Below are 24,801 nucleotides of genomic sequence, written 5' to 3'. Positions count from 1 at the left end.
CTGTTCTGTGGAAAGCGATGGCGGACAGGAGAGATTCTGTAAAAAGAGGGAACCGATTCTGGACGTGTGACAGGAGCCGGCAGCAGCGCCAGATGCTTGGGCGGGGTGATGCCCAGAAACATTTACTGCCCTTCACAACAAAACTGTATTATAGTTAATGAAATATTATAAATTAATTCACTAGAATTGTATGTTTTATTTATTGCTGAGTTAGAGAGATAGATACCTTCATATATAGAGATGATATGTGGGGTGGCGAAGGGACGACATGATCTCAATTTTCTCGCCGAATGTGAACCATGTCTTGCTCATCTTTAATCTTCTCCCTTCCTGATAGACTTGATGGCAACCTGAAGAGAAGAAAAAGGTTCAGTTTCAATCTCTCCTTTGTCAAAAGATATTAAAAATGTTATGTTTTTCTTAGCTTAGAACTCATATTGCAAAGATTAGCACCATAGCTAACCACTTAGCCATGGCTCTGAAAAAACATTCTATTTCTGAATGTCAGAAAAACACCTGAGAAGATTCTTCAGACAGAGAGGTGTAATCATCCCATCGCACACACAGAATTATCCCATAAACACACACCACGGCTGAGCATATTTTGCAGCCTTGTGCTGTGTAATTTTCCTGATGTTTTTTTGAGAAAATGAGGGTGCAGTGTTTGGAAGCGGAATGAAAGCTCTCTTCATGTCTTTATTCGGCTCTTGTGGGCCCTGAGGACACTGCACTGATGTCTCTATATGATCACATTACCTGAACACCTTATTTCACCCGCTGAATTTGGGAGATTTTTCAAGTTTTCATCACTCACATTAATAAAATTCATGGAAATGATCAAACAATTTTTTTTTTGTGTATTGTTTATATACATATATATATATATATATATATTTTTTTTTATTATTTTTTTTTTTTTTATTATTATTATTTTTTTTTAAATAATACAATAAAAGCCATGAGGTTCCACATTCAGTTCCTCTGGAGTTTAGAACTCCAGAAACGAACATTCTAGAACTGGAGATGCCTGCCCTGTTGACTGAATGATGGATAATGTCATGGGGAGGAAAGAGGAAATTATATCTGGGTAGTGATTTCCTGTCTATTTCTGTCCTATCGCACACTCCCAGGCACGTGCTACACATCCATTTAAAGAACAACTGGAACAATGAGTGAGCTGATGACAAAGCCTAGCTGGAAAAGAGGAAGCCCTTTGTCAATTCCTTTTGTTTTGTGATGTAATTCCCACAGTGATGGTCCCTATAACATGTCCATCCACTCATCCATTCTCAGAATAGCCCGTGTCTTGTCATTAATGGTGAGCAAGCAGGCAGACCGCCGTGTTTCTTGGAGAAACCAAAACCACATGTTTCCGAGGTGCTGAAGGTAAACCACTGACTATATCCATAAAAGGCAAGCCCTAGCGGAATGCTTCAAAACTGATTATGTGGAATAAAAAGACATAAACAAATCCAGAAACCAGGACCAGTGCACTAAAAGAAGAATGGGCAAACCTTTATTGGAAAGCCATCAGCGAGCGTTTTCCATGAGCTCATGAAGTTATGTGGAGCTGAAGGTATTCACCTCCCACCAGGTCTGCTGGAGACGGCAGGGATACTAATGCTGCAGTTTGTTCAAACACAGCAGGAGCAAGAGTTTAAAATAATCTCCAGGAAGAAAATCACAGAGGCAATAACAGGATTCTGACCAGTGGAGCTTTTTATTTGTTTATCTGTCGGTGAGCCAAATGAACAGAATACAGCATCAATAAAAGCGCAGATGAGTTTTTGTATTTCATTAATGGTGTTTGCAAAGAGAGGGATTTGAACAAGTATTATACTTTGTCATGAAACATGATTGAAACCTCGAAATCTTGTGTAGAGGTATGCTACTTTTTAATTAAATAAAATTAGTAAAAATTGACACTGTAGCAATCTCCCCAGGCAACATAGAAACCACTCCGAGTAAATACCTAGCAACCACCCTAAATACCCTAGCTACCATCTAGCAAGGTGAACAAGAACACCCAAGAACCACCCGAAAATGCATTTACACAAAACTAGCAATTTTCCGTGAATATCCTAGAATTCACATAGCAATCAATGTAAATAGCCTAGAAACCATTTTTCAACAACTCAAAAAAACATTTACTACAATCATGCTATCATCCATCCAAAGCCCTAGCAATCACCCTAGTAACCACCCAGCAACCCTAGCACTCTAGCAACCACCCAAACACCCTAGCAACCACATAGCAATCAGCGAGACTACCTTAGCAACTACTTATCAAACACCCAAAACCCTCACAACTACCCAGGTAAATATCTAGCAACCACCTCAAATAGCCTAGCTACTATCCAGCAATCACCCCAGACACTCTAGCAATCACCTCAAACATTTGCAATTATGCTGAATGCCCTAGCAACTGCCCCAAAACCCTGACAACCACACTAGTAACCACCCAGCAACCCTAGAGCCCAGCAAGCACCCTGAATGCCCTAGCAATCACCCCTAAACCCTAACTTGACCCTGGATCAGAATTTAAAACCCACTACAATCTATCAGACTGTTTTGGCCCCAATACAGGATATTAATTCTCCACAACATTTTAATTTCCTGCTCAAGATGGCCTTTCAAGTGTCCGTCTGCTTTCGCACTGTCACAGTGACCTTTTCACAGAAACACTCACAGACGAACATGTGACCCATTTATCACACACACTGTGGAAGGAATGCTGACCATTATGTGGACCTCTAATCTTGTTTGTACATTCAGATACCCACAAATGCATAGCAAACACGAGCTCATACGTGCGAAAGCTCACACACTCATGCTATCTGTCTGTCTGCTCAGGTCATTATGGTGAATCTGTGGCTGGTAAAGCCATAAAGAAGAATATGTTACACAATGTCTTCGGTTATCTGTGCTTTAGGGGTAGAGGTCAGGAATATGCTGCTCTGGATTGTTGCTTACATTAACAGTCAGAACTTTCTGTTTGTCTGTGTATGAGATAACAAACTGTAAAGCTTTATTACATTACATTCAGTTTGTTAGTTTAGCAAGGGACATCACCTAGAGGAACTACACTAAATAAAGTAAATGCTTCTATGTTTGAAAGTTCTATTTCAAAGATAATTTCGCTAAAAAAAAGGAATGCAAGTATGCGACCACAAAATAAAAAAAAGTATGTAAATGTTTCTATGTACGCAAGCTCTAGTTCAAAGATTATTATTCAAAAAAAAAATTGGAAGGCACTTATGCGAACACAAAGACTTATTCAGAAAGCAATTTTATATTGCAATGCAAGTTGATGAATGCAAATACTCTTAGGTCGACTGAATGCAGTGTTGCACTGTGTAATTTTTCAAAATTATATTCATAACTATGTGAAAGCAAAATGTATAAGAATGCAAGTGTGATTTCACATTGTAACATTCTAAAATGTATCAGAACACAATAAACACTATTAACGCAAGCAGAAAAGGTAAATTTTGCAAGTTATTCAGTTGCTATTCCGTAATGCATAAGTGCTATTTCAAACACTGTTGGTTTAGAAAATCAGAATGCAATTTAAACTCAAATGCAAATACTCTTAGACAAGCAAAGCCAATTTAATGCACCGCTGCATTCGAACATGTTTCAAAATTAATGCAAATGATTCTAGGTATGTAAGCCCATTTTAAAATACATTGCAAAATGTGAAATGCAACTATGTCATCACTTCTATGTATGAAAGTGTGAAGTCACACTAAAATATGTCAACGCAATGAGAGTACACTGTATTTTCAGCGATGCCACAAAGGGGCACTAATTTTTTTTGTGTGTGTGTTTAACGAAAGAAAGTCATATAGGTTTAGAACAACATGAGCATGATTACATGTTTACAGAATTTACATTTTTGAATACACTATCACATATAGGAAAAGAAATCTAAATGTTCCAGTGCTGTGCATGTGTAGATGTGTTTTAAGACTCTGTGATGACTAATGTTTATACTCTATGGCAGTTATCAGTGGTTTTTATGTCTTGTTATCTATATGTCTGTGCTATAACTCTTTACAGACAGCGTGTCCGGCCGGTTAACAGTTTTTCTGACTAATTCCTGCTAAGTACACTAATCTCATGCCAAAAAAACAACACTGCATGTCTCCCTGAGTGACTTTTTGTTTATGGGCCCACAAACACGCATGACAAATTATGTTTTACCATGCGTCTGAGTTTGAGGTAAATGAAAAAACATGTATGTGTAGTGTGTGTGCCGTTTTATTTTTAGGTCTGTTAGCGTGCGCTCATACTTTCTTCAACAGCCTGCCAACACTCTGATGGCACTCTGCCCACCAATACACTCAGACCTGTGTGTGTTTATATGGCTGTATGTGTTGTGAAATAGCCTGGATTGTAAATTATTAAACTAAAAGATGGCTATATATCTGCTTACAGCCCATAACAGTCACCAACAACAGTGTTTCCATGGAAATATCCATGACTAGAGGGCATTTCAACTGCTAGAATGGGTTGCAGATCTATTCCTGAGGTAAAAAATCTAAGCTAAATGCTAATAACAAAACATGACTAACTATACAGTCGTACATAGCTTATTCCCTTGACTTTTGTCATCAAAAGTTTTACATCCAATCAAATTCTACTGTATTTTAATCCAAGTTCATCAGTTACTTGGTAGAAGCTAGTCAGATCAACCAGATGCTAATGTTTATCCTCAAAATATTAAACAAAATTGGACCCCATTGACTTTCAAAGAATAGATCAAAAACATGGAGACATTTTAAAGACTGACATGAGGATGAGTAAATAACCAAATTTTAATTTTTGGTATAACTTTTAGCAGAATGGAAAGATTTCATTTCCCCTAGTAGCTGTTCCAGGTTCTGTGGTGACCGAGCCATTTAGAGGACAATGTTAAACAACAACAATAGCCACGTGCCAAAGTGTGGCGAATGAATCCGGTGTGTTTGATTAATGAACAAACGAACACTGAAGCCCTGCCTGACCTAGATACCCACAGCAGAACTTAGCATCTAGGTCAGAGTTCATTAGCACCCCGAGGTTTCAGAACTCAAGTTCTCTAACACATTTGGTGCTGGTTGCATATTATTTACCAAGAGTGGTCAGCAGTCACCTTTGAACCCAACTGCAACAGAAACGATCAATTGGTTGAAGAGGGATGTGTTTCATTGGGGACTATTAGAGCAACTTTACATGAGATTTAAAACATCTGCTCTTGCACAAGCGAATGCATGCGCCGCACACGCGTTGGGTGGAATTCCCATGAGATGGACGAAAAGAGCCAAACACAACAACAGATTTCATAGCAGAGCTGACACCCTAAACTACAAACTACAGTCGGCCCAAGATCCAGGCCAAGTCTACTTTCATTTATCAAATGATTATTTGATTCAAAAGTTCAATATATAAATGTATCAATGCATTTCCATCTGAAATCACTATGGAACCACAACAGTGTGTTTCAACTAGAGGGTAAAGCAGGAATTGAAACTACAACCTTCTGGATAGCAGTTCAGATGTACTACATTAGACTGATTTATTTATCAGATGCTTGAAGCTCTCACCTCTCTTCCAGAATGGCGCTCGATGGCCTTCTTGACTTTGCCGTACGTTCCTCTCCCCAGGGTCTCCAGCAGCTCATAGCGATGCTTCAGGTTGTGTTTGTGATGATGTTTCTTCACACCAGAGCTGCTGCGTTTGACCTCACCGGGGCCCTCAGAGGCCTCCGCCACCACTGAGGGGCCTGGCGGGTCACCTGGCCTATGTGTCTCCATCACGTGGGAGGATTTATACCTCCCTGTATGTTTAAATATCTTGACTAAATGCTTTGAAATATAGATAATATAAGACCTAATTAATATAGCTAATTAGCATATAAATAAATAAATAAATTACAATGCAAAGGTTTATTATGTTAACATAAAAACTAATTTATGATTGTCAATAATGACTCATGTTTTAATGAGGTGTCTATCTGTTCTATCTATAGCCGGCTATGGTAGGCTATCTAAAGGAAAGTAATAATCCCAGGCTAATTATGAACGATAAAACAGGGCTATGAACGGACTAAAACGGAATATTATTAAAAAGAAACTAATAAACACCTGCCATGTGGTTTTATGGCACTTATAAACTGCTACAATGTATCATTCACAATTAGAACGACAATGTATCTATTGTGCACTATTCTATTATGATGCGTTCTAAAACATTATGACGTATTCTACTCCGTTATGACGTGTTCTCTTCCCCGTGGCGCGTTCGATCATGATTTCTCCGTTGTTCCTTTGTTTTAATAATCTACCGCAGAAAATCTCAGGCGAGAAAGCAGCGACCACGCCGGCGTTCTGGACGTAAATCACCCTCATTCTGGCCGCGGATCCGCCGTGGTGTCAGTCAGCTCGGTTCTGGTGCCGGTGATCCGTGATAAGAGGCTCGGAGCGCGGGGATCGGACGGAAGGATGTGCTGCGGTCTTGTGTCTGCTGTGGCCATGATTCGATGTGTTCGCCCCGTCTCTCCTCCTGGTGTCCTGATCTGTGATTCTTTCTTTCTGTCCTTCAGGCTGAGAAGCATTGAATAAAGACGAAGGGGGCGGAGTCACGGTGTGTGTGTGTGTTTCAGACTCTCTCTCTCTCTCTCTGTGACTGACTTTTGCTGATATTGTTTTTCTGCTTTCCTAGAGGGAAAACAGAAAGGTAAAGTGAGATTTATATATTAATACCCACCATACTGAGACTTTATGCAGAGAATATGATACAGAATATAGAATAGATAAACTGTGTGTGTGTGTGTGTGTGTGTGTGTATATATATATATATATATATATATATATATATATATATATATTTACACCTGCCAAGTATTTATTTATTTAAATATTTTTTCTTTATTTCTACCGTTTTATTTCTAATAAAATGTTTTTCAATCAATTTTATTAAGTCAAGAAGCCTTTATTTAGATAAAAAAAACTATACACACATTTATTTGAATATTTATTTTTTGTCTCTTTATTACTCTGCATTTTGATTTCTCAGCATTTTTTTATTATTTTATTTTTTTTTAAATGGGGGGGGGTCTTGCCTTTTTATATAAAACTGGATCAACATGCATGGAACACTTGAGCTCTGATGCAAAATAATTTGCATGGAAACTGTTTTGCTCATTTGTTCAGCATGGAGTCAGATTAATTTGAATAAACGTTCAAAGATCTACAAGAAAAGATCTATTCATTTAAAACAGCAAAGATGCCTCCAGCTTTGTTCATGAGCCACATGTCTTGGGTTATGGCCCTCATAAATAATCCAGTAAACTTTGACCAAGTTTAGCTGACCAGAAATAACCAAAATATACAGATTAAATATTCCTGATTCAAGTGAGTTCTTCTGACTGCAGAATGCTTCACCTGCAATTTAGACAGTTAGACATGCCTGAAACCTCACCCTGCACATTCTGCCTCAGCCAATCAGCTTTGTTTTCTTTTGTTTGCTTCTGTTTGGATCCTGCATGGTGTAATTTAGCCACTGATTGGTGGAGGGGAAGTTTGAGTCAAACAGACTCCAGACTGAGCCGTTTGTCTTTGTTTGATCTGGAGAGCACTGGGAATCTGGACGGTCCTGTGTTGTGGTGAGCGGTCGGGCAGCGGATTTCAGACTCGAGCAGTAACTGTGTGCAACTGTGTTGCTCCAAGATTTGCATCTCAGATGAAAGTTGGCCTCAGATGCACCCTGGAATCAGATATCATGGGAGACAAACTGCTCCCTAGCGGTGGAAATGCAAGTGTAGGTCACAGTTATTCACTTCAGCAGAGCCAGAACATCATGCAAACGAATACAGATCATCCAAATGTTTGAATGAACAAGTTCTGAATCAGGATTTGTTTCTTTGATTCTTTGAATGTTTTAAATTCAAGCTACTGTTTTTATGTCTGTCCATTTAAAAGCAAAATAATTATCATAATTTATAGAATGTATGTTCTACTACATTCCTTCTCTAACCTGTATTGTGTGATTGACAGTACTGAAAAAAAAAATTATGTAACAAAGATTTCAAACAAAAGGACTGATGAATTATTTATATGCTAGCATTTCCTTGATCCTTAGACATGTTACGGTTTCATTTTTCTCTTGGACATCAAACAAAGATTTGTTTTAAAATGTTTCATTCAGGTATTTCAGCCCCTCAGGCGTCTGGCAGAGTTTTTGCCGCAACTATTTCAAGTTCAGCACTGAAACCTGCACAGAAAAGTTCCCTACACTCAACAAATTAAAAACAGCAGGAACCACAAAGGACAAAGAAAGACGTGGTGTGTGTGAGAGAGAAAGTGATTGAGGTGACCACAGAGAAATGCAGATAACAGAATGGTATATTACCAGCGTTTGATCGTGGGTCACATGTCTGCGTTCTCCAGCGAGAGCGTGTTTGTGATATGCCTGAAAGTGATACGACAAACACATCCTTCATTTCAAATGATGACAGGAGAGATCAATCTGACACGGAAAACAGAAACAGCTGCCATGAAAGGGTGCCATAAACCTAGACAATATTACAAACTATAGAAAGACAGACGGACGGATGGACAGACAGACAGACAGATAGATAGATAGATAGATAGATAGACAGACAGACAGATCGAGAGACAGACAGACAGACAGATAGATAGATAGATAGATAGATAGAAGACAGACAGAAAGGCAGAAAGACAGACAGATAGATAGATAGATAGATAGATAGATAGATAGATAGATAGATAGATAGATAGACAGACAGAAAGGCAGATAGATAGATAGATAGATAGATAGATAGATAGATAGATAGATAGATACAGATACAGCATGCTATCATTGTCACTTGATCTTTAGAACATTATTGCATCATAAAACAATTATTTCATATTCTTAAAGTCTACTTTTGTGTAAAAAATTATGTAATCATAAAAAAAGAAAAAAGAGATGATTGCGTTGAGGGAGACATAACCTCCTATGCTTTAATTGTATACTGCACATTACGTCACATTTAGTAATTCTAGATACATTTGCTAGGTAAATTAAATAATCTTCATAATGTGTACAATATTTAAACTGCACCCTGCAGATATAGTAGACAGTATGACAATGTGCTGTTCCAAATGCAGCCTCAATTATGTAACGGTGTTTTGCTCCCATCTAGTGTTGCATCTGGGAATTGTTATTATGCACTCATTTTCACTGGTTCACTGTTAGCCAATCATGCAGAGGTCGCTAATGAGCTGTTGTTGATTAATGAGAACGCTTGATGAGTGTGAGTCACATCTGCAACGAGGAAACGAATACATGGCTTCAGTTCGGGATAAGGTTGCTGCATTAAATATAGTGGGGAAATTATACAGTCCCCTCAACACGCCTCTTGGTAAAATTTGTTTTAGGTTTGAGATAACGTGTATTAATTTTAAGCACTTAATGACACAGTAAAATACATTTTTTGTTTGTTTGTTTAGATCACAGATTGATCAGCAGACCTCAAGATGTACAAACCAACAAGGTTGAAAAGAAAGAAATCTGGAGCCACATTATCACTGCTCTACAAGCCCAAGTGAAGGTCAAGAAACGCAGACAGCATCTAAGATCTCACGATAACTGTTTTCTGGGCTCGGATGCAGTGGATGTCATTCAGGATTATCTGACCCAGAATAAGGTTCTTGGAGATGCCCAGGTTTCCAGAGCCATGGTTGCACGGTTGTGCCAGGTGCTGTTGGACTGTAAGGTGTTTGAGGTGGTGGGAACCAAAGTTTTGGGGAAGACCAGTAAACCAGGAGGCTTCCAGGACAGCAGCAGCAGTCTCTACAGATTCCTAAAGATGGAGGATCCGTGCCTGGACGTGCTAGAAATGGAGCTTTTCCCTCCCACTGAAGAGAGTTCGATGAACGTCACACCATGCAGGTGTTTCAGATCACTGTAGATGTTTTCTAATGTAGCACTGAATCATTTTATTCTAAATTTAAATTCTAATGATTCGTATTTTTATTTTTTACCTTTTTTAGGCAGGACATCCTGTTATTCTCCCATAGTACACCTGTGAAACCAGACCACGTGTTGGATCGTCTCATGGAGAAGCTGGACTTGACTGGACTTGTCGGTTCTCCTCCCACTGAATGTCTTCCTCCATCTGGTAAGAGCTTTGTTCAGATTCTGCTTATGTTTGTGGTACAAAGGCTGTGTTTGTAATGGACCAGTCCAATGGTAATCTACCAACTATTCTACTATTTTTATTTTTTGCATATGTATACTAAGCTTGGACAATATCATGTACATTCATGCCAACAAAGCAATATTGAACTGGGGATAAATATTGAGTCAAAAATGCATGTTAAATGAGTCAAAGTGTTAAACTAAATGCAGTGAATACAAAAACTACTGTGCACATCAGCAGACCTTTCAAAAAAGCCTTTAGGTGCAACTTTAACCAATATTGATGTGAACTCTCCTTCAGTGGTCCGAGAGGTGTGGCACGAGCAGACCGTGCGGAAGCTGTCTCAGCTGATAGATCTCCCCCTGCTGGAGGGAGTGCTGAACTGTGCGAAGATTGTTTCTCCGCCGTCTCGTGGCAGTAATAATGAGCCTGACCTTCTCTACACCAGCAACTACCTCGACCGTGAGGTTCTCAAGGCCTTCAAAGAATCACAGTGAGACCTCTTCATATTTAAACTCAAGAAATCAGACAATGAGGCTCCGACAAGCCTAACTGGCTTTCCTCCTCCCAGAGCTGATGTTTGGCTGTGGGCAGCCATAGACCTGCTGGATTTCCTTCCGGATCAGCTTGTGGTGGAGGTGAGCAGAGAGCTGCCCACATTCTCCTGTGAGGAAGAGGATGGCCAGGGGATGGATGAATGTAAACTACTGCTGTTCCATGTGCTGGACAAACACTACGGACACATGGAGCACAAGCCTCTCCTCTGTGATAGCATGGCAGATGTCTACACTGAGATCATGAATCTCCTGAGTGAATAACGCTCTTCAAATGATTAATTCTTTACAAAAAACAACTATGCTTTGTGGCAATTTTTCCTGTGTTTACCTGTATATCCAGCTAACGGGAAGTTTGAACAAGCGTTGGAAGTCCTGCAGCTGACGCTGAAGCTGCTGTCTGCGTCTGCACGCGAGGAACTGCGCAGGCTGCTGGAGTTTATGGCCACAGCTGCAGATGCTGCAAACGTCCGGCTGCACAAAGAAGTAAAGAGTCGTTAATGCATGTGGTGTGCTCTTCATACATTTCTCAACCATTTACACTTGTTTTGGATTTTCAGATTGAAAATCGAATGGTTGTGAAGAAGACCTTCACCAGAGCCGTCATCCAGAGCAAGAATCTGACCAAAGAAAAGACAGACCTGCTGATGCTCTTCATGCTCGACAATCACCAGGAGATCTTCAAGGTTTCTTTTATTTCGTGAATTAAGACCGCACTGGTCACTAATGATATAATACAGACCTAATTATTTTTCGGCTGTTTTGCGTCATCATACTTGCTTTTATTAGATTCCAGGTTCCCTTCACAAACTTGTCAGTGAGAAACTGGATGACATTGTGAAAAAGAGAGATCCTTCCAAAACTGGTATGATATTTACAGTGTTAATTTAGCCTTAAATTAGCTTTACGTTTTCAGTTTTAGTCATATATGCACAGAAACATATGTTTTTTAAATACTGTACTAAAATACTATACTGATTTGTCTTCTCTACGTATATTAGATCCCCTGTTTTGTCAGCGAGTGCCAAGAGACCTGTACACCGAGACCATAAAGGACTCCACTAAAAACGAGCTGTACTCTCTCTTGAAAAACATTGACGAAAACACCAGATATTCCCTGAAAGAGAAGAAACGGCTGCTGGCACAGTTTTATAAGGGCCATCCAGACATCTTCATGCAGTATTTTGGGTCTAGACTAAGCACATTAAACCTACTTGAAGATTAAGTTAACTTTGTCATGTTAATGTGGTTTTTTTTTTTGTATACAAATAAATAAAATGTTTTAAGTGTCAAAAAAAAGAATAAAGTATGTGTCTTTGAATCGTCAATATATGGTATTCCACCTTCATAACGGGACATTTGTTATGGATAGACCTACAACTACATTACGATTCATAAACTATATAGAAAATACCCACAGAAGTGGGAATATGACACTGACAGGAGTTATATATTCATATCATACACCAAAAAAGTGTTGAAAGACGAAACCCATCAACCTGTCAGATATTATTACCACAAACTCGAGATGGGAGAAACTTTTGTCTCGACTAGCCTTTTTTTTAGCAGCCTAAATTTGTGGTGTATTGTTTTAACTTGAGGTACTTATATTTATGTTGTAAGCATTTTTTACTCCATTACATTCGTTAAATGTCTGCATGCCATTACACACATCAGCTTCTTGCTTTTGTCTCGTCGTGCGCCTTTAATGCCGATACGTCTGCACTGAAAACCCTGTGGCTCCGTCCATTCCTTACGCGTTTCAAACTCTGATTGGCTCTTCAATCCTTGACAGACAAACGCTCGCCCAATCAGCATCTGATGTGTCAGGACACGTCATCTAGAGCGGAGTGCGCTCCCGGCGCCTGTTCTCAGATCAGTTAATCGTGCACACAGCATCTTAGGTTCCCACAGTGAGTTGATTAATTTAGCTGTTCCTGGATCAGCTCTAGCGCTCAAATCTCAATGTTGAGGAATTCTGGGCTCAAATCTCCTCCCCGGATGCCCCACAAACCCGAATACACAATCTTCGCCACACATACAGTTTTTTGGGGGGTTGTTCATATGGTGCGGATCTGCGAGAGGAGGATGAAGTTTCTGGTGGCAGTCACATTGATCGTCGGCTCGGTAATTTTCCTGCTTTTCCCGAGCGGGTCAGAGGCGGATGAGAAGAAAAAAGGACCGAAAGTCACGGCCAAGGTACAAAAACAATGCGCTGCTCTGCTCTATTCACTGCAACGCCGTGTCTGGCCTATTGCACACAAATAACACAATTCGAATTCGAATCTAATGTTGCGTTCACACTTAATATATCGGGCTAGATTCGCGTAGCCTAGTGCTTTTTGCTTGAAAACCACTTTTTTTTCTTCTTTTTTTTTTCTTCTTTTTTTTTCTTCTTTTTTTTTTTTGTGGTGCATTTAACTTACCGAAGTTCATTTGGTGTTGTGCGAAATATAGGAAGACTGATAACACCATGCACATGTTTTATAATATAATCATAAGTATCGCATTAATATTTGTCTAATGATAACTCCGTGTTTTATGGTCGCTTATGAAGTGGATTCACCATAATGCATAGGCAGAACTGATTTGTGATGTTCTGGTGTGACTCTGGATTTGGTCGTTTTCCCAGGTGTACTTTGACATAAGGATCGGTGATGAGGATGCAGGACGGATTGTCATTGGACTCTTTGGAAAGACGGTCCCAAAAACAACAGAAAATTTCCTCCAGCTGGCTACTGGGGAGGTGAAGTTTTTTTTTTTTTTTTTTTCTCTCGCCATTCATGATTCACAGTAAAATGAGTCTGAAATTCGCAATTCTGATTTCCAGAAAGGGTTTGGTTACAAGGGCAGCAAGTTCCACCGTGTGATCAAAGACTTCATGATCCAGGGAGGAGATTTCACTAAAGGAGATGGAACTGGAGGTATCACAACACTAAAAACCCTTTTGTTTAAGATGAATACCATGTTTTATCGTAATGTTCTTCGGTATGTTTTTTGAGGCCCCGCCCGGTCCACCCCACCCGTTTTTTTTTTTTTTTTTTTTTTTTTCTTGAAACCCTGCCTCAGTTTATCATCTGAAGAAGTATTACTTGATTTCTAACACCTCTTTATTTAGGTAAGAGCATCTATGGAGACCGTTTCCCTGATGAGAACTTCAAGCTGAAGCATTATGGTCCTGGTTGGCTCAGCATGGCCAATGCCGGCAAAGACACCAACGGCTCCCAGTTCTTCATCACCACGGTCCAGACTCCATGGCTGGATGGCAAACATGTTGTGTTCGGCAAAATCTTGGAGGGCATGGTGAATATCTCAACTTTATTTAATCTGTGGAGATTAAGTCATGTGTGCATTTAACTCCAGTGTCTGTGCTACGTGTCCTGCTGTCTTCTAGGATGTGGTGAGAACGATTGAGAGCACAAAGACTGATGGGAGAGATAAACCTCTCAAGGACGTCATGATCCACGACTGCGGCAAAATCGAGGTGGAAAAGCCTTACGCAGTAGCTAAAGAGTAATTTAATTTTGGGGGGGACGACAGGACTCTGGGTTTAAGGGGATTGAATTGGGTGCCACTAGAGTTTTAGTGAAAAGAGAGAGTACGTGTATGTGCTCGCTGGAGCTCCGCCCCCTCGTGGGACCATCACGCACCAGTCCTGATCCGCAGAGCGGCACATCCTGGGTCCAGTTCAAACCGGCATTCCACAGGGTCAGATTCCTGACCCACTCCAACCTGCTTTTGTAAACAAATCTTCAATAAAGGATCCAGGTTTTCTTAATGCTGTTGTGTTGCTTGAATAAACGCCTCGTCTTTTTGACCGTGAACAAATCAGACACACTTTTTATTCAGTAGAAATACTTTTAATAAAAATGCTTAAAGGTGTTTTATAGTACAGGTAAATATCTTGGCACAGTAAATATATGTATGTGTGTGTGTGTGTGTGTATATATATATATATATATATATATATATATATATAATTATAATGAACACATAAAATGAATGCAAATAAGAAATGAAGGCAAAAAAAAAAAGCTTAAATGTAATATTTTTAGGACCATTAAAATTTATGACAATAAAAATATGCACAAATTAGATTTTGGTAAAGGAACAAAAAAAAAAAGTATAAATCAAATTAAATACAACATATTGCAACGATATATGACTGCATCTGAATTTTATTTAAATTTAAATCTATATTTTTGTGCCTTTTATGTTTGGCAGGGCGTCTAAAAAAAATGAAGAGTATACTAAAATACAAAAAAAATTAAATGTCTTTTTAGATTTTTGCACAAAAACTAGATTTTTATATGGTAAAAATAAAATAAAATGATCAAATTAAATTCAGTACAACATATTACAATGGTGAGTAATTGCAGTTGTACTTTAAATATTTTCATTTAAATCTAGTTAATGTGCATGGTAAAGTTGGCTGTCAAAATAGTCTTTTATTTTTTAACTAAGCTTTTGAGATGAAAATGAGCTAGACAGTTTTTGTGAGATTCACATGATAAAATATGACAAGCCTATTAATGAAAAATTCAGTCGACATAAACATGCGAAGCAGATGGAGTTGCCAGGCAACAGTGCAGTGACTGCACTCATCTTCTCTGTGACTCTGGCAGTGAGCTGATATTGCTTCTGTTTATGGTAATAGTGGGGGTTTTGGGATGCACGGGCAGCTCCGGTGCACAGGTGATGCTGCTGGGTTTACCACAGCTCTTTTTGAAACTCACTCTGACGTCTCTGGGGTACAAACCCTGCAGGACGCCGGCCACCACGATATCAGGGAGGTCTGGGGGAAATGACAACAGTAGAATGTTTAATTTGGGTGTAAAGCAAAATACATTTCTGTAACGACATAATCACAGTAATCTGTAAGGGTTACCTGATCTGGATTCAAGCTGGTATGGGTCAGCCGAGAAACCAACTACTCGCTGACTGAATAACTTAAAACTACAGGAAAACAATGTTCAGAATCAGTCGATCTAAATTTGATTCCACATTTATGAACAAGAGAGATGAGGATGAACATACCTGTATCCCTGCTCTTGACAGTCATCTGATTGGTTTTCACTGAAATATGACGATTACGGAATTAATAACAAGCCTGAAAGCACTATATATTATTACTAGATTACTTATTGTTAATTCATTAGCTGAATTTCCATAGTAAATATTTAGATGCATTGCTATATTACAGTTATGGTGCTCCGGTGTAAATACATACTCAGAGCTGCAGTTTTTGCTCGCTGAATGAAAATGTTTGACCTGCAGGAAATCCAGGAGCTCTTGAGGAACAGCGTCAGAACGATACAGAATCTCCTGCAATTAAAAAATTACAACCTCAGTTTGACATTATGTTAAAATGATGATTGATATATTGCAACATATTTGAATACATTAAAATATACTTTCACACACTTTAACAAATTCAATAAGATAAGTTCAATACTACACACACACACACATATATATATATATATATATATATATATATATACAGCGGGTAAAATAAGTATTGAACACGTCACCCTTTTTCTCAGTAAATGTATTTCTTAAGGTGCTGTCAACAAAATTTTCACCAGATGTCAGTATCAGTCCAAATTATTCATACATACTGTATATATGTTGTACATATACTGTTTGGTATATTATTTTTCTGTATATGATGAATATAGGTTAAAAACGTGCTTTATACAAAAAGATTGTGTGCAATACAGTATCCCATAATATGACCCTTAATACGTACTATTTAAAATATATTATTTCTAAACTATTAAAACTATTAAAAACATTTTTGGAAATTGAAATAAAGTTGAAATAAATAAAAACAAATTAAGATTTTTGCAACTACTAAAATGTATATAGAAAATGGATAAAAGCTAAATCAAAATAAAATCACAATAATATGAATAATATAAATAAATTAAAATGAAATAAAAAAATATCACACACTGAAATTACTAAAACCTAAACTTAAAATAAAATGCATTCTGAAAATACAAAAAAATTAATATGAATAAATATTCCACTTAATAACATAATAAATACTTTATAGCAAGATATAAAAGCAATAAAACAATCAAATAAATCAATATAATATGATAACATGAAATAAACACTAAATATCTCTACCTGGATGTAGTCCTCCAGTTCCTGTCGTCTCTGCTCCAGTGGTTTGGTTCGCAGGTGCTGGTTTCTCTTGCCGGGGAAATCAGGAGCTCGCAGAATCTTCTTCAGCTTCCGGTGGAGCGTCTGAAAATCACAGTGTCGCCGCAAAACAAAGTGTTTCCTTCCATTGAAGAGAATCTCCAACCTGAAGAGCTGAAAAAAACAACAACAAGATAAAACCTTGTGTCATAAAAACTCAGAACAGACTTCTATAAACCTTTGGAGAGTGTAGTGACTGACTATTCGCCAGCAGGAGGCGCCAAAGCGTCTGAGAATAGTGTTGCATCAGCGCGCCCTCTAGAGCTCTAATGCTGTTATTACAGGCTAAAACTTTCATATGAATAAACAATCATTCAGAAATACCAAAGACTATACACAGTGAATGACCTCATCCAAACCCACACACATATAACTGTGCAACCGTTTAGTCATATATGTGTCATATGAGTTTACACAGGTTAAATCAGCAGCACAGGTGTGGCCTTCTTCAGAATCAGGTAAGATCACACCCTTAAGCTTTGAGCGTCTCTTTAGAAAGACTCGTGGGTCCTTATTGTCCATGACACAAAGAAATACAACGTGACAGGACAGCTGTGTCTTACAATGACATAAATCTGAGCTTCATGTGAGTGACCTTTCATGGAAAAACATGATGTTGATTTCATTCATTTATTCATTTAAGTTCTATTTATATATTCAATATTTATATATAAATTATAGGAGTATAAGTATATAAATTTAAGTATTTTCTAAATGTATTCTGTATGCGTGTATACATAATAAATACACACTGAACACACACATATATTATATAAAAAACATTTTTATTTTGGATGCAATTAATCACGATTAATCATTGCCTAGCACTACTTTATTTTTACTTTATTATACAATTTTTAAAACATAGTATACATAATTGATTGTATACTACACAGTAGTACACAGAGTAGTACACTACACAGAGTTAGTACTCTTTTGCCAGTGTAACCTGTGTGTGTGTGTCTGTGTGTGTGTGTGTGCGTGCGTGGGGTTAGGCCACATTGTGAGTAGATCTGAGAATGAGCAGTTTCCCGTTTTCCACCGATAACAAAGGAACACAGAACACTCAGTTCCACCAAATATTTCCAACCGTGAGCTCAATCTTTCGCTGCTCAACACCTCAGATATTGTTCACACTAAATCAGAGGCTGAGGGAGAGAGAGAGAAATAAAAATGATTGTGGTTCAAGCATGTTTTGACAAGTCAGTGCTCAAGCATGCTCAACACGCTGATGGGAACTATCTATGCAATGTGGTGAACTGAAAAACTGACAAGAGTTGTTCAAGAATTTAAAGGGACAGTTACCAAAAATAAAAATAAAAACATACAATAAAAGTGAATGGACTGTCGATATTCATATAAGTTTATAAATATATATACTATTTAATTATTAATTTATTTATATTATAATATAAATATGTAAATAAACAAAGGAATACAATTTTACAGGAATATATATATATATATATATATATATATATATGTATATATATATATATATATATATATATATATATATATATACATATATATATATATATATATATATATATATATATATATATATATATATGTATGTATATATATATATATATATATATATTCTTTTTAAATAAATGTGTTATAAATGTATGAGTAATATTTATGTACATAAATACATTTTAATAAAAATTATATTTTTTATGTATTTTAATATTAATGGACTTTTCCATACTACATTTATTATGTTACAATATTAAATGTATTACAGTATGTAAATTAATAAGATATTATTATTATTAAAGACAGAGTAAACTACAGAATTTCCATTTTTAGTTGAACTGTCCTTTTAAATCAGTGAATGCTACACAAGCTTTATGGGTAAAGTGAGAGAGTGCAGGCGGGTGGAGAGCATTCCTGGTTAACAATGAAGACACATGTCTCTTTTGGGCACCAGACTGTGTCGTGTTTATCGGGGTCACGAGGACTCGATTTAAACCCAGTTTCTCCCTCTCTCAATCTTATAGAGCTGTCATTGTTGCTGATATTTCCACTAAGATGAATAGATTTCCTCTCTTTCTCCATTCATCTCCAGTAGAGTAATACTCATCTCTCTCGACCGTGACCTCCGACCTGCATTCTTCTGAAGTTCTACAGCACTGTTCAGAGATGTTTTCCTGGTCTGCTCAGTCTGACAGGTGTGAGTGTGAGTGTGCGCCTGGCATTTCAGCTTTGACTGACATCAGCATGTTGCCGTGTGGTTGTGATTCAGCTGTGATTTAGCTCTTCTACTTTTAGCATCACACACAAACAACTGTTCCCGTTAAACCCTCTCATTCAGACCACAAAAACTCCTCACACAGCTCCACGTTATCCAATTCTGATAATAAATTGGACAAAGACACTGATGATGTAAATAAAATGAGTCAAATCCATTTGATTTGGCTCCATATGATCTGATAAATGAACTAAAACTGCATCGTGTTATCTAGACGACACACAAAGCACAGTGACTCTCTTTCCTTCACTCTTGGCTGGGTCGGTTTTGGTTGCAGCTGGACAGTCTTACAGAACTGCCTCAGACTCCATGCAACACACTGGTTCTATTATTTATCTATGGAAGCTTATTTCCACCACAGAATAAAAAATATAAAAAAGGTCATTGCACATTTTTATCTCACAATTCAGAGTATTTTTTTTCTCACAAGTGCAACTTTATGACTCACAATTTCTGTGATCTTTTTTTCCACTGAATTCTGAGTTTACATTTTAGAATTCTCAAAAAAAAAGAAAATATTCTGAGTCCACATCCCACAATTCTTTTTTGTTTTTGTTTTCTCCTCCAAACTTTTTGACACCTAAACTGACAACATAAACATACAAAATTTTTGAGTTCTATGAAAAAAGTCAGAATTGAGAGATATAAACTTCACAATTCTGAGAAAAAAGTCAGAACTGGAAGATGTAAACTTAAAATTCTGAGAAAAAAAGTTATAATTGTGAGATTTAAACTGATTTATATGAAAAAAAGCTTAAATTGCGACAACTCAAATTTAAAAAAAAAAGTCAGAATCACGATATTAAAAAAAAGTCAGAACTGCGAGATAAATGTGCAATTGGAAAGATAAAAAAAAATCAACACTCACATTGAAAAAAGTCACGAGTTGCGAGATGTAAACTCAAAGTTCTCAAAAAAAAAAAAAAAACGAATGGCAAGAGGTAAACTTTCAATAATGAGACAAAAGTTTTAATTGTGAGATGTAAACTTGCAATTGCAAGATATAAACACATTTTGAAGAAAAGACATCGGTTATATAAATGAAGAAATTCAGAATTCTGAGAAAAAGTCAGAATTGCAAAATGTAAATGCACAAATATATAAATATAAAATCAGTAGAGAGTTGTGAGATGTAAACAGAATTCTGTGAAAAAATTCTGAATTGCAAGATGTAAGCTTTCAATTACAAGACATAAACTTGTAATTCTCAGAAATAAATCAAAACTGGGAGATGTTCACAAAAAAGTAAAAAAAAAAAGGTATGAGATGTAAACTTAAAATTCTGTTGAAAATTCAGAATTGCAAGATATAAACTGCAATTCGATAAAACAAAATCATAACTACAAGATGTAAATGCACAATTGTGAGATGTTTAAAAAATCACAATTCTGAGAAAAAAAGTAGAGTTCTGTGTAAAAAGTCTGAATTACAAGCTTGCAACTGCAAGATAAACTGATATTTCTGAGAGAAATTTAAGAATTGTGTAAATCAAAAAGTTGCAATTAGTTTTTGTAACATGTTTATTTTGCACTGCTATGAATGGTGTCAAATCATCCAGAATCAGAAGTAAAAACATTCAGAGTTCTTGTTTACATGAGTCGAGAGGTTTCAAAACGCTTCATGTTGAACATGTCCTGTCATATTCCTGCTCCATTCATTCCTGTAAGTGATGACAGAGTAGAGCTGCTGGAGTGCATCTCTTCTATAGAATTGCATATTTCATCATTTTTCCTTAGGCGTAAAAGGGGTCATATGACGTCGCTAAAAAGAACATTATTTCGTGTATTTGGTCTGATGCAATGTGTAATGCGGTTTAAGGTGAAAAAAAAACATAATTTTCCACACACTGTACATTATTGTTTCTCCTCTATTCCCCACCTTTCTGAAACACGTTGATTATTACCAAGCTCCTCGTTCTGAAAAGCAAGGTGTGCTCTGATTGGCCAGCTGTCCAGTGCATTGTGATTGGCCGAATACCTAAAGCATGTGACAAAAATGTCACAGAAAATGGACAAAGAAACACTCAGCGTCTCCACGACATGTCGGAGGCAACAGCGAGAATAAAAGTTACGCCTTCTTTCCTTGCGTGAACATTTGGGCGGCGTTATGCAAATCTTCCCAAGTCTTGACTTAGACATGTGGGGGCGTGTTAGAATGAGCCATTTTAGGAGGGCGTGTACTAGTTTAAACTTCGATTTGAGACTTTAGTCTTTGCAAATTTACACATCTTCTTTATGCACCAAGAGCTTGTAACACTCTAAAGAGAAAGGAAAAATTGAAATAGCATCATATGACCCTTTTAAAATTGGCTGGAGACACACCTTTGAGGGAAGCACTTAACTAAATTGTTACCTTATATTTTATTGCATTAAAAAGTCCTTTGTCTATTGTTCCAGTACTCTGAAATGCATGAAAATTGCTTGCATGTTTCTCATTTTTTGGTTCCTAGTAATGGGAACATTGCTGCAATGCAATCAAACTTATCAACGTTATGACAACAGGCTGAAAATATAAGTGCACAAAAAATTACCATTCATTAGACCGAAGGTCATCTCAATGGAGATCAACAGTGGCCACAGCTCTCTTGCATGTTTCCATTTCTAAAATGTTACAACCAACATTGCAATAGTACAAAAAAATTTACATTGCCATTGTATAAATGTTTGTTGTGTTGTCTGCAAAATGAATAAATGCTTCTAACTTTTGTTATGCATGTATTTAAAAAAGGAATATACCATGTAAATTATAATGACAAATACAGTTAAGTAATTTGTTCACATTTTTTATCACAGACGACATCGTGATGTCACGGAATGTTGACAGTGCATCTTAGAACTTTAGTAATTTAGCGCACAATCGGATACTTCAGTAACGTCTGTGGTTGCGGTTCTCTGCGAAGTGGTGCGCTTTTATACTATCACTGAATTAATATAATATAATGTTTTATAGTTTCTATACTAAATAATATGTCAGTCAGTACTGCATTTTCATATAGTTTATTTATTTATTACCTGGAGATTACTTGAAAATCACACAACGAACATTTTCGGCATCACGTGTTTACTGTCTTCTTGTTTCATCGGAGAAAACGTTTCTTGTCCATATTAGGGATTTCCTGCACGTCACAAGTTATCGAGTCTGTTTTGGACTTACTTTGCGAGAGCGCCCTCTGTCTTCGAGTGTGAATGAAACATGCACTGCATGAGAGTGTGCAGCGCTTCCAAGTATACTTCCAAGTCTTTTTATTTTATTTAATAATACATAAATAATATATATATTTTATCTTGAATCAAATCTAGAAATCTCTACGTAAAAACAACTGCCCGAATAAAGTGCGGGGGACGAATTTACATTTTATATCGATACCGTATTTTTATTTTATTTAATAATACAAAAAATAATATATATATTTTTATCTTGATTTAAATCTAGAAATCTCTACGTGAAAACAACTGACCGAATAAAGTGCATGGACGAATTTACATTTTATAAATAAATACAAATATTTATTATATTCAAAATATAACTAACATAATTCTACAAAAATAAATAGCCTATAAACAAAGGTGCTTTATTCTCTTTCTTTCTTGCTGTTTGATTGGGAAAAGTTATTTGTTTATTTTACCTGACAGTAGGCTATTTATTTAAAAAAAAAAAAAAAAACGAGTGCCTTAAACGGTGTTTACAACAGCAACACCACCATACCCTGTAAACTCAATAATAATAATAACATTTCAATTTAAAATGGTCTGTTTCTTTTTCAAACCAGCGTCACGCATGTGCTGTTATCAATACAGAAGCATCCGTTTCGATTCACATATCAGTAAGGAGCACAGTCTTGTTAAAATTCCTGTTCCATGTACCCCTTTATACTCTGAGCACCTGAATCCCCAAAGGTCCTGAACTGTATGGTATTTTGGGTGCACCTGTGGTTACCATAATAAGTTGGGAAGCCTCACGGAATGATTAATAATAACTATCAGCTTTCAAAATGAATGACAACTCCAAAAGCACGTGCAAAACGTCAAACGCGCTGCATAACATAACAGCCCTGAGGAACCACAAACAGAAACGAGTTTCGCTTTGACTTACTTTGCGCAATTTTCCCGTCTCGTCCACTTCCCTCATGAGAGACGGAATAAAGACCTCGATGACCGGAGACACACACTGATGATCCAACATCTCCACAGATCACGGACTGAACTGAAGATCAGCTCCGCGCGCTGGAGAACTCTCCAGAGCTCCTCCTCCACACACACACACACACACACACACAATATCTCTCTCACACACACACTGTGAACTAAGAGATAGCATTGCAATAGGGAAAACATTGCTAATACATGTAAACCATATATATATATATATATATATATATATATATATATATATATATATATATATATATATATATATATATATATATATATATATATATATATGCTGTATATATTGGGAACTATTTTAATTGAGGGTTAAATATAAAGAGTCCAGTGTCTGTTTGTTGTTTACTCAGATCAAGAGTCTGTCATGAGATCTCTCATTTATAAACACTTATTATCTTTATTAAGCTCTATAATGGATTTCGGAGAAGTTATGTAAAAGGGTATTTGTGTACCTATTTCATACAGAGTACAAATTAACATAATGTGTTCTTAGTTTCTACGAATGATATTGACTAAATCAATTTAGCGAAATACATAAATAAACAAAATAAGTGTTTAGTAAAATGGTCATTCTATTTTAGGAAGGTCAAATGGTTAGCACTGGGCATCAGGACTAAACCTGATGTCCTAATTTCTTCTGGCTGACTGGAGAATAAATGATAATCACGTGATTTCCCATGACACATAGCCATTCATGCATTTACTGCTGACTAAACACACTCCAGTCTGAAGATCAGCCACATTCCTGATGCTCAAGTGTTATCCCAGCATTCCCACTTCATCCCAACCGTTTAATTCAATGCTCATCCAAGAAGAGCAACTGAACCCTGGACATTTTTTAACCTACAAATTGCTGGAAAATAAACAAGCCGAAAAGCTTAATGATTAATGAGTTTATAGTTTAAAGGCTTTTGGTGAAAGATTAATTCTGCTGCAGCGGTAATAATTTTACCGCAGTAAACCTTCAATGAGGTCACATGAAAGTGTCTCATCAAAGCTCAGAGGAACGATCATTTACGATAAGAGCATTAAATGAGAGCTGGAGCTTACGGCACAGAACAAATACTAAAAGAGGGAAGACCTACAGGATCACTTCCTTTTTTAGTCCACTGTCTGGATGTGGATCTTTTGGCTCAAGGTTTCACCAAAGACAACTATTAGGAAGTATTTTATGCAACCATGACCAGTTTTGCTAGATCTATCTATCTATCTATCTATCTATCTATCTATCTATCTATCTATCTATCTATCTATCTATCTATCTATCTATCTATCTATCTATCTATCTATCTGTCTGTCTGTCTCTCTGTCTGTTTCTGTTTCTCTGTCTCTCTCTGTCTGTCTGTCTCTCTGTCTATCTGTCCCTGTCTGTCTCTCTATCTATCTCTCTGTCTGTCTGTCTCTCTCTCTCTCTGTGTCTGT

General features: G+C 37.0%; 3 protein-coding genes across 4 annotated transcripts; 1 reads left to right on the top strand and 2 right to left on the bottom strand.

Moving 5' to 3' along the window:
* Window positions 1-276: 276 nt before the first annotated feature.
* On the bottom strand, window positions 277-7,693 carry LOC113043151 (NUAK family SNF1-like kinase 1). Its single transcript, XM_026202358.1, has 3 exons — window positions 7,465-7,693; window positions 5,589-6,701; window positions 277-350 (listed from the first exon to the last, which is right to left on the bottom strand). Exons 2-3 carry the CDS (start codon window positions 5,796-5,798, stop codon window positions 315-317), a joined length of 246 nt encoding a protein of 81 aa, XP_026058143.1. The 5' UTR covers window positions 5,799-6,701; window positions 7,465-7,693; the 3' UTR covers window positions 277-314.
* Window positions 7,694-8,972: 1,279 nt separating this feature from the next.
* Window positions 8,973-14,521, top strand: LOC113043149 (peptidyl-prolyl cis-trans isomerase B). Of its 2 annotated transcripts, XM_026202354.1 has the most exons (10): window positions 8,973-9,409; window positions 9,498-9,939; window positions 10,041-10,168; window positions 10,490-10,682; window positions 10,761-10,999; window positions 11,087-11,229; window positions 11,304-11,429; window positions 11,533-11,608; window positions 11,745-12,942; window positions 13,376-13,448. In XM_026202354.1, the coding sequence occupies exons 1-9, from the start codon at window positions 9,283-9,285 to the stop codon at window positions 11,966-11,968; spliced, it is 1,698 nt and encodes a 565-aa protein (XP_026058139.1). In that variant the 5' UTR covers window positions 8,973-9,282; the 3' UTR covers window positions 11,969-12,942; window positions 13,376-13,448. The 2 variants fall into 2 exon arrangements, with proteins under 2 accessions (XP_026058139.1, XP_026058140.1); XM_026202355.1 differs by lacking the exons at window positions 8,973-9,409; window positions 9,498-9,939; window positions 10,041-10,168; ... (3 more) ...; window positions 11,304-11,429; window positions 11,533-11,608 and adding exons at window positions 13,574-13,667; window positions 13,862-14,046; window positions 14,138-14,521 and having other exon boundaries at window positions 12,731-12,942; window positions 13,376-13,489.
* A 258-nt stretch (window positions 14,522-14,779) lies between these two features.
* Window positions 14,780-23,461, bottom strand: LOC113043150 (sorting nexin-24-like). Its single transcript, XM_026202357.1, has 6 exons — window positions 23,306-23,461; window positions 16,882-17,070; window positions 15,974-16,068; window positions 15,781-15,819; window positions 15,632-15,699; window positions 14,780-15,538 (listed from the first exon to the last, which is right to left on the bottom strand). The coding sequence occupies exons 1-6, from the start codon at window positions 23,393-23,395 to the stop codon at window positions 15,345-15,347; spliced, it is 675 nt and encodes a 224-aa protein (XP_026058142.1). The 5' UTR covers window positions 23,396-23,461; the 3' UTR covers window positions 14,780-15,344.
* Window positions 23,462-24,801: the final 1,340 nt, after the last annotated feature.

This window comes from Carassius auratus, chromosome 25, assembly GCF_003368295.1.
Source record: "Carassius auratus strain Wakin chromosome 25, ASM336829v1, whole genome shotgun sequence".
Lineage (NCBI taxonomy): Eukaryota > Metazoa > Chordata > Actinopteri > Cypriniformes > Cyprinidae > Carassius > Carassius auratus.
The sequence above is the reverse complement of the archived record's forward strand: the minus strand, read 5'-3'. Positions and strand labels throughout refer to the sequence as shown.

Coding starts and splice junctions, on each gene's coding strand:
- LOC113043151 (XM_026202358.1), bottom strand. CDS start 5,798: ATGGAGACACATAGGCCAGGTGACCCGCCAGGCCCCTCAGTGGTGGCG. Junction 351..5,588: donor AGCGCCATTCTGGAAGAGAG/GTGAGAGCTTCA, acceptor TCTTCTCTTCAG/GTTGCCATCAAGTCTATCAG.
- LOC113043149 (XM_026202354.1), top strand. CDS start 9,283: ATGAGAACGCTTGATGAGTGTGAGTCACATCTGCAACGAGGAAACGAA. Junction 10,683..10,760: donor AAGGCCTTCAAAGAATCACA/GTGAGACCTCTT, acceptor TCCTCCTCCCAG/AGCTGATGTTTGGCTGTGGG. Junction 11,000..11,086: donor TGAGATCATGAATCTCCTGA/GTGAATAACGCT, acceptor CTGTATATCCAG/CTAACGGGAAGTTTGAACAA.
- LOC113043150 (XM_026202357.1), bottom strand. CDS start 23,395: ATGTTGGATCATCAGTGTGTGTCTCCGGTCATCGAGGTCTTTATTCCG. Junction 17,071..23,305: donor AGACGGGAAAATTGCGCAAA/GTAAGTCAAAGC, acceptor TGTTTTTTTCAG/CTCTTCAGGTTGGAGATTCT. Junction 15,539..15,631: donor CCAGCTTGAATCCAGATCAG/GTAACCCTTACA, acceptor CATTTCCCCCAG/ACCTCCCTGATATCGTGGTG.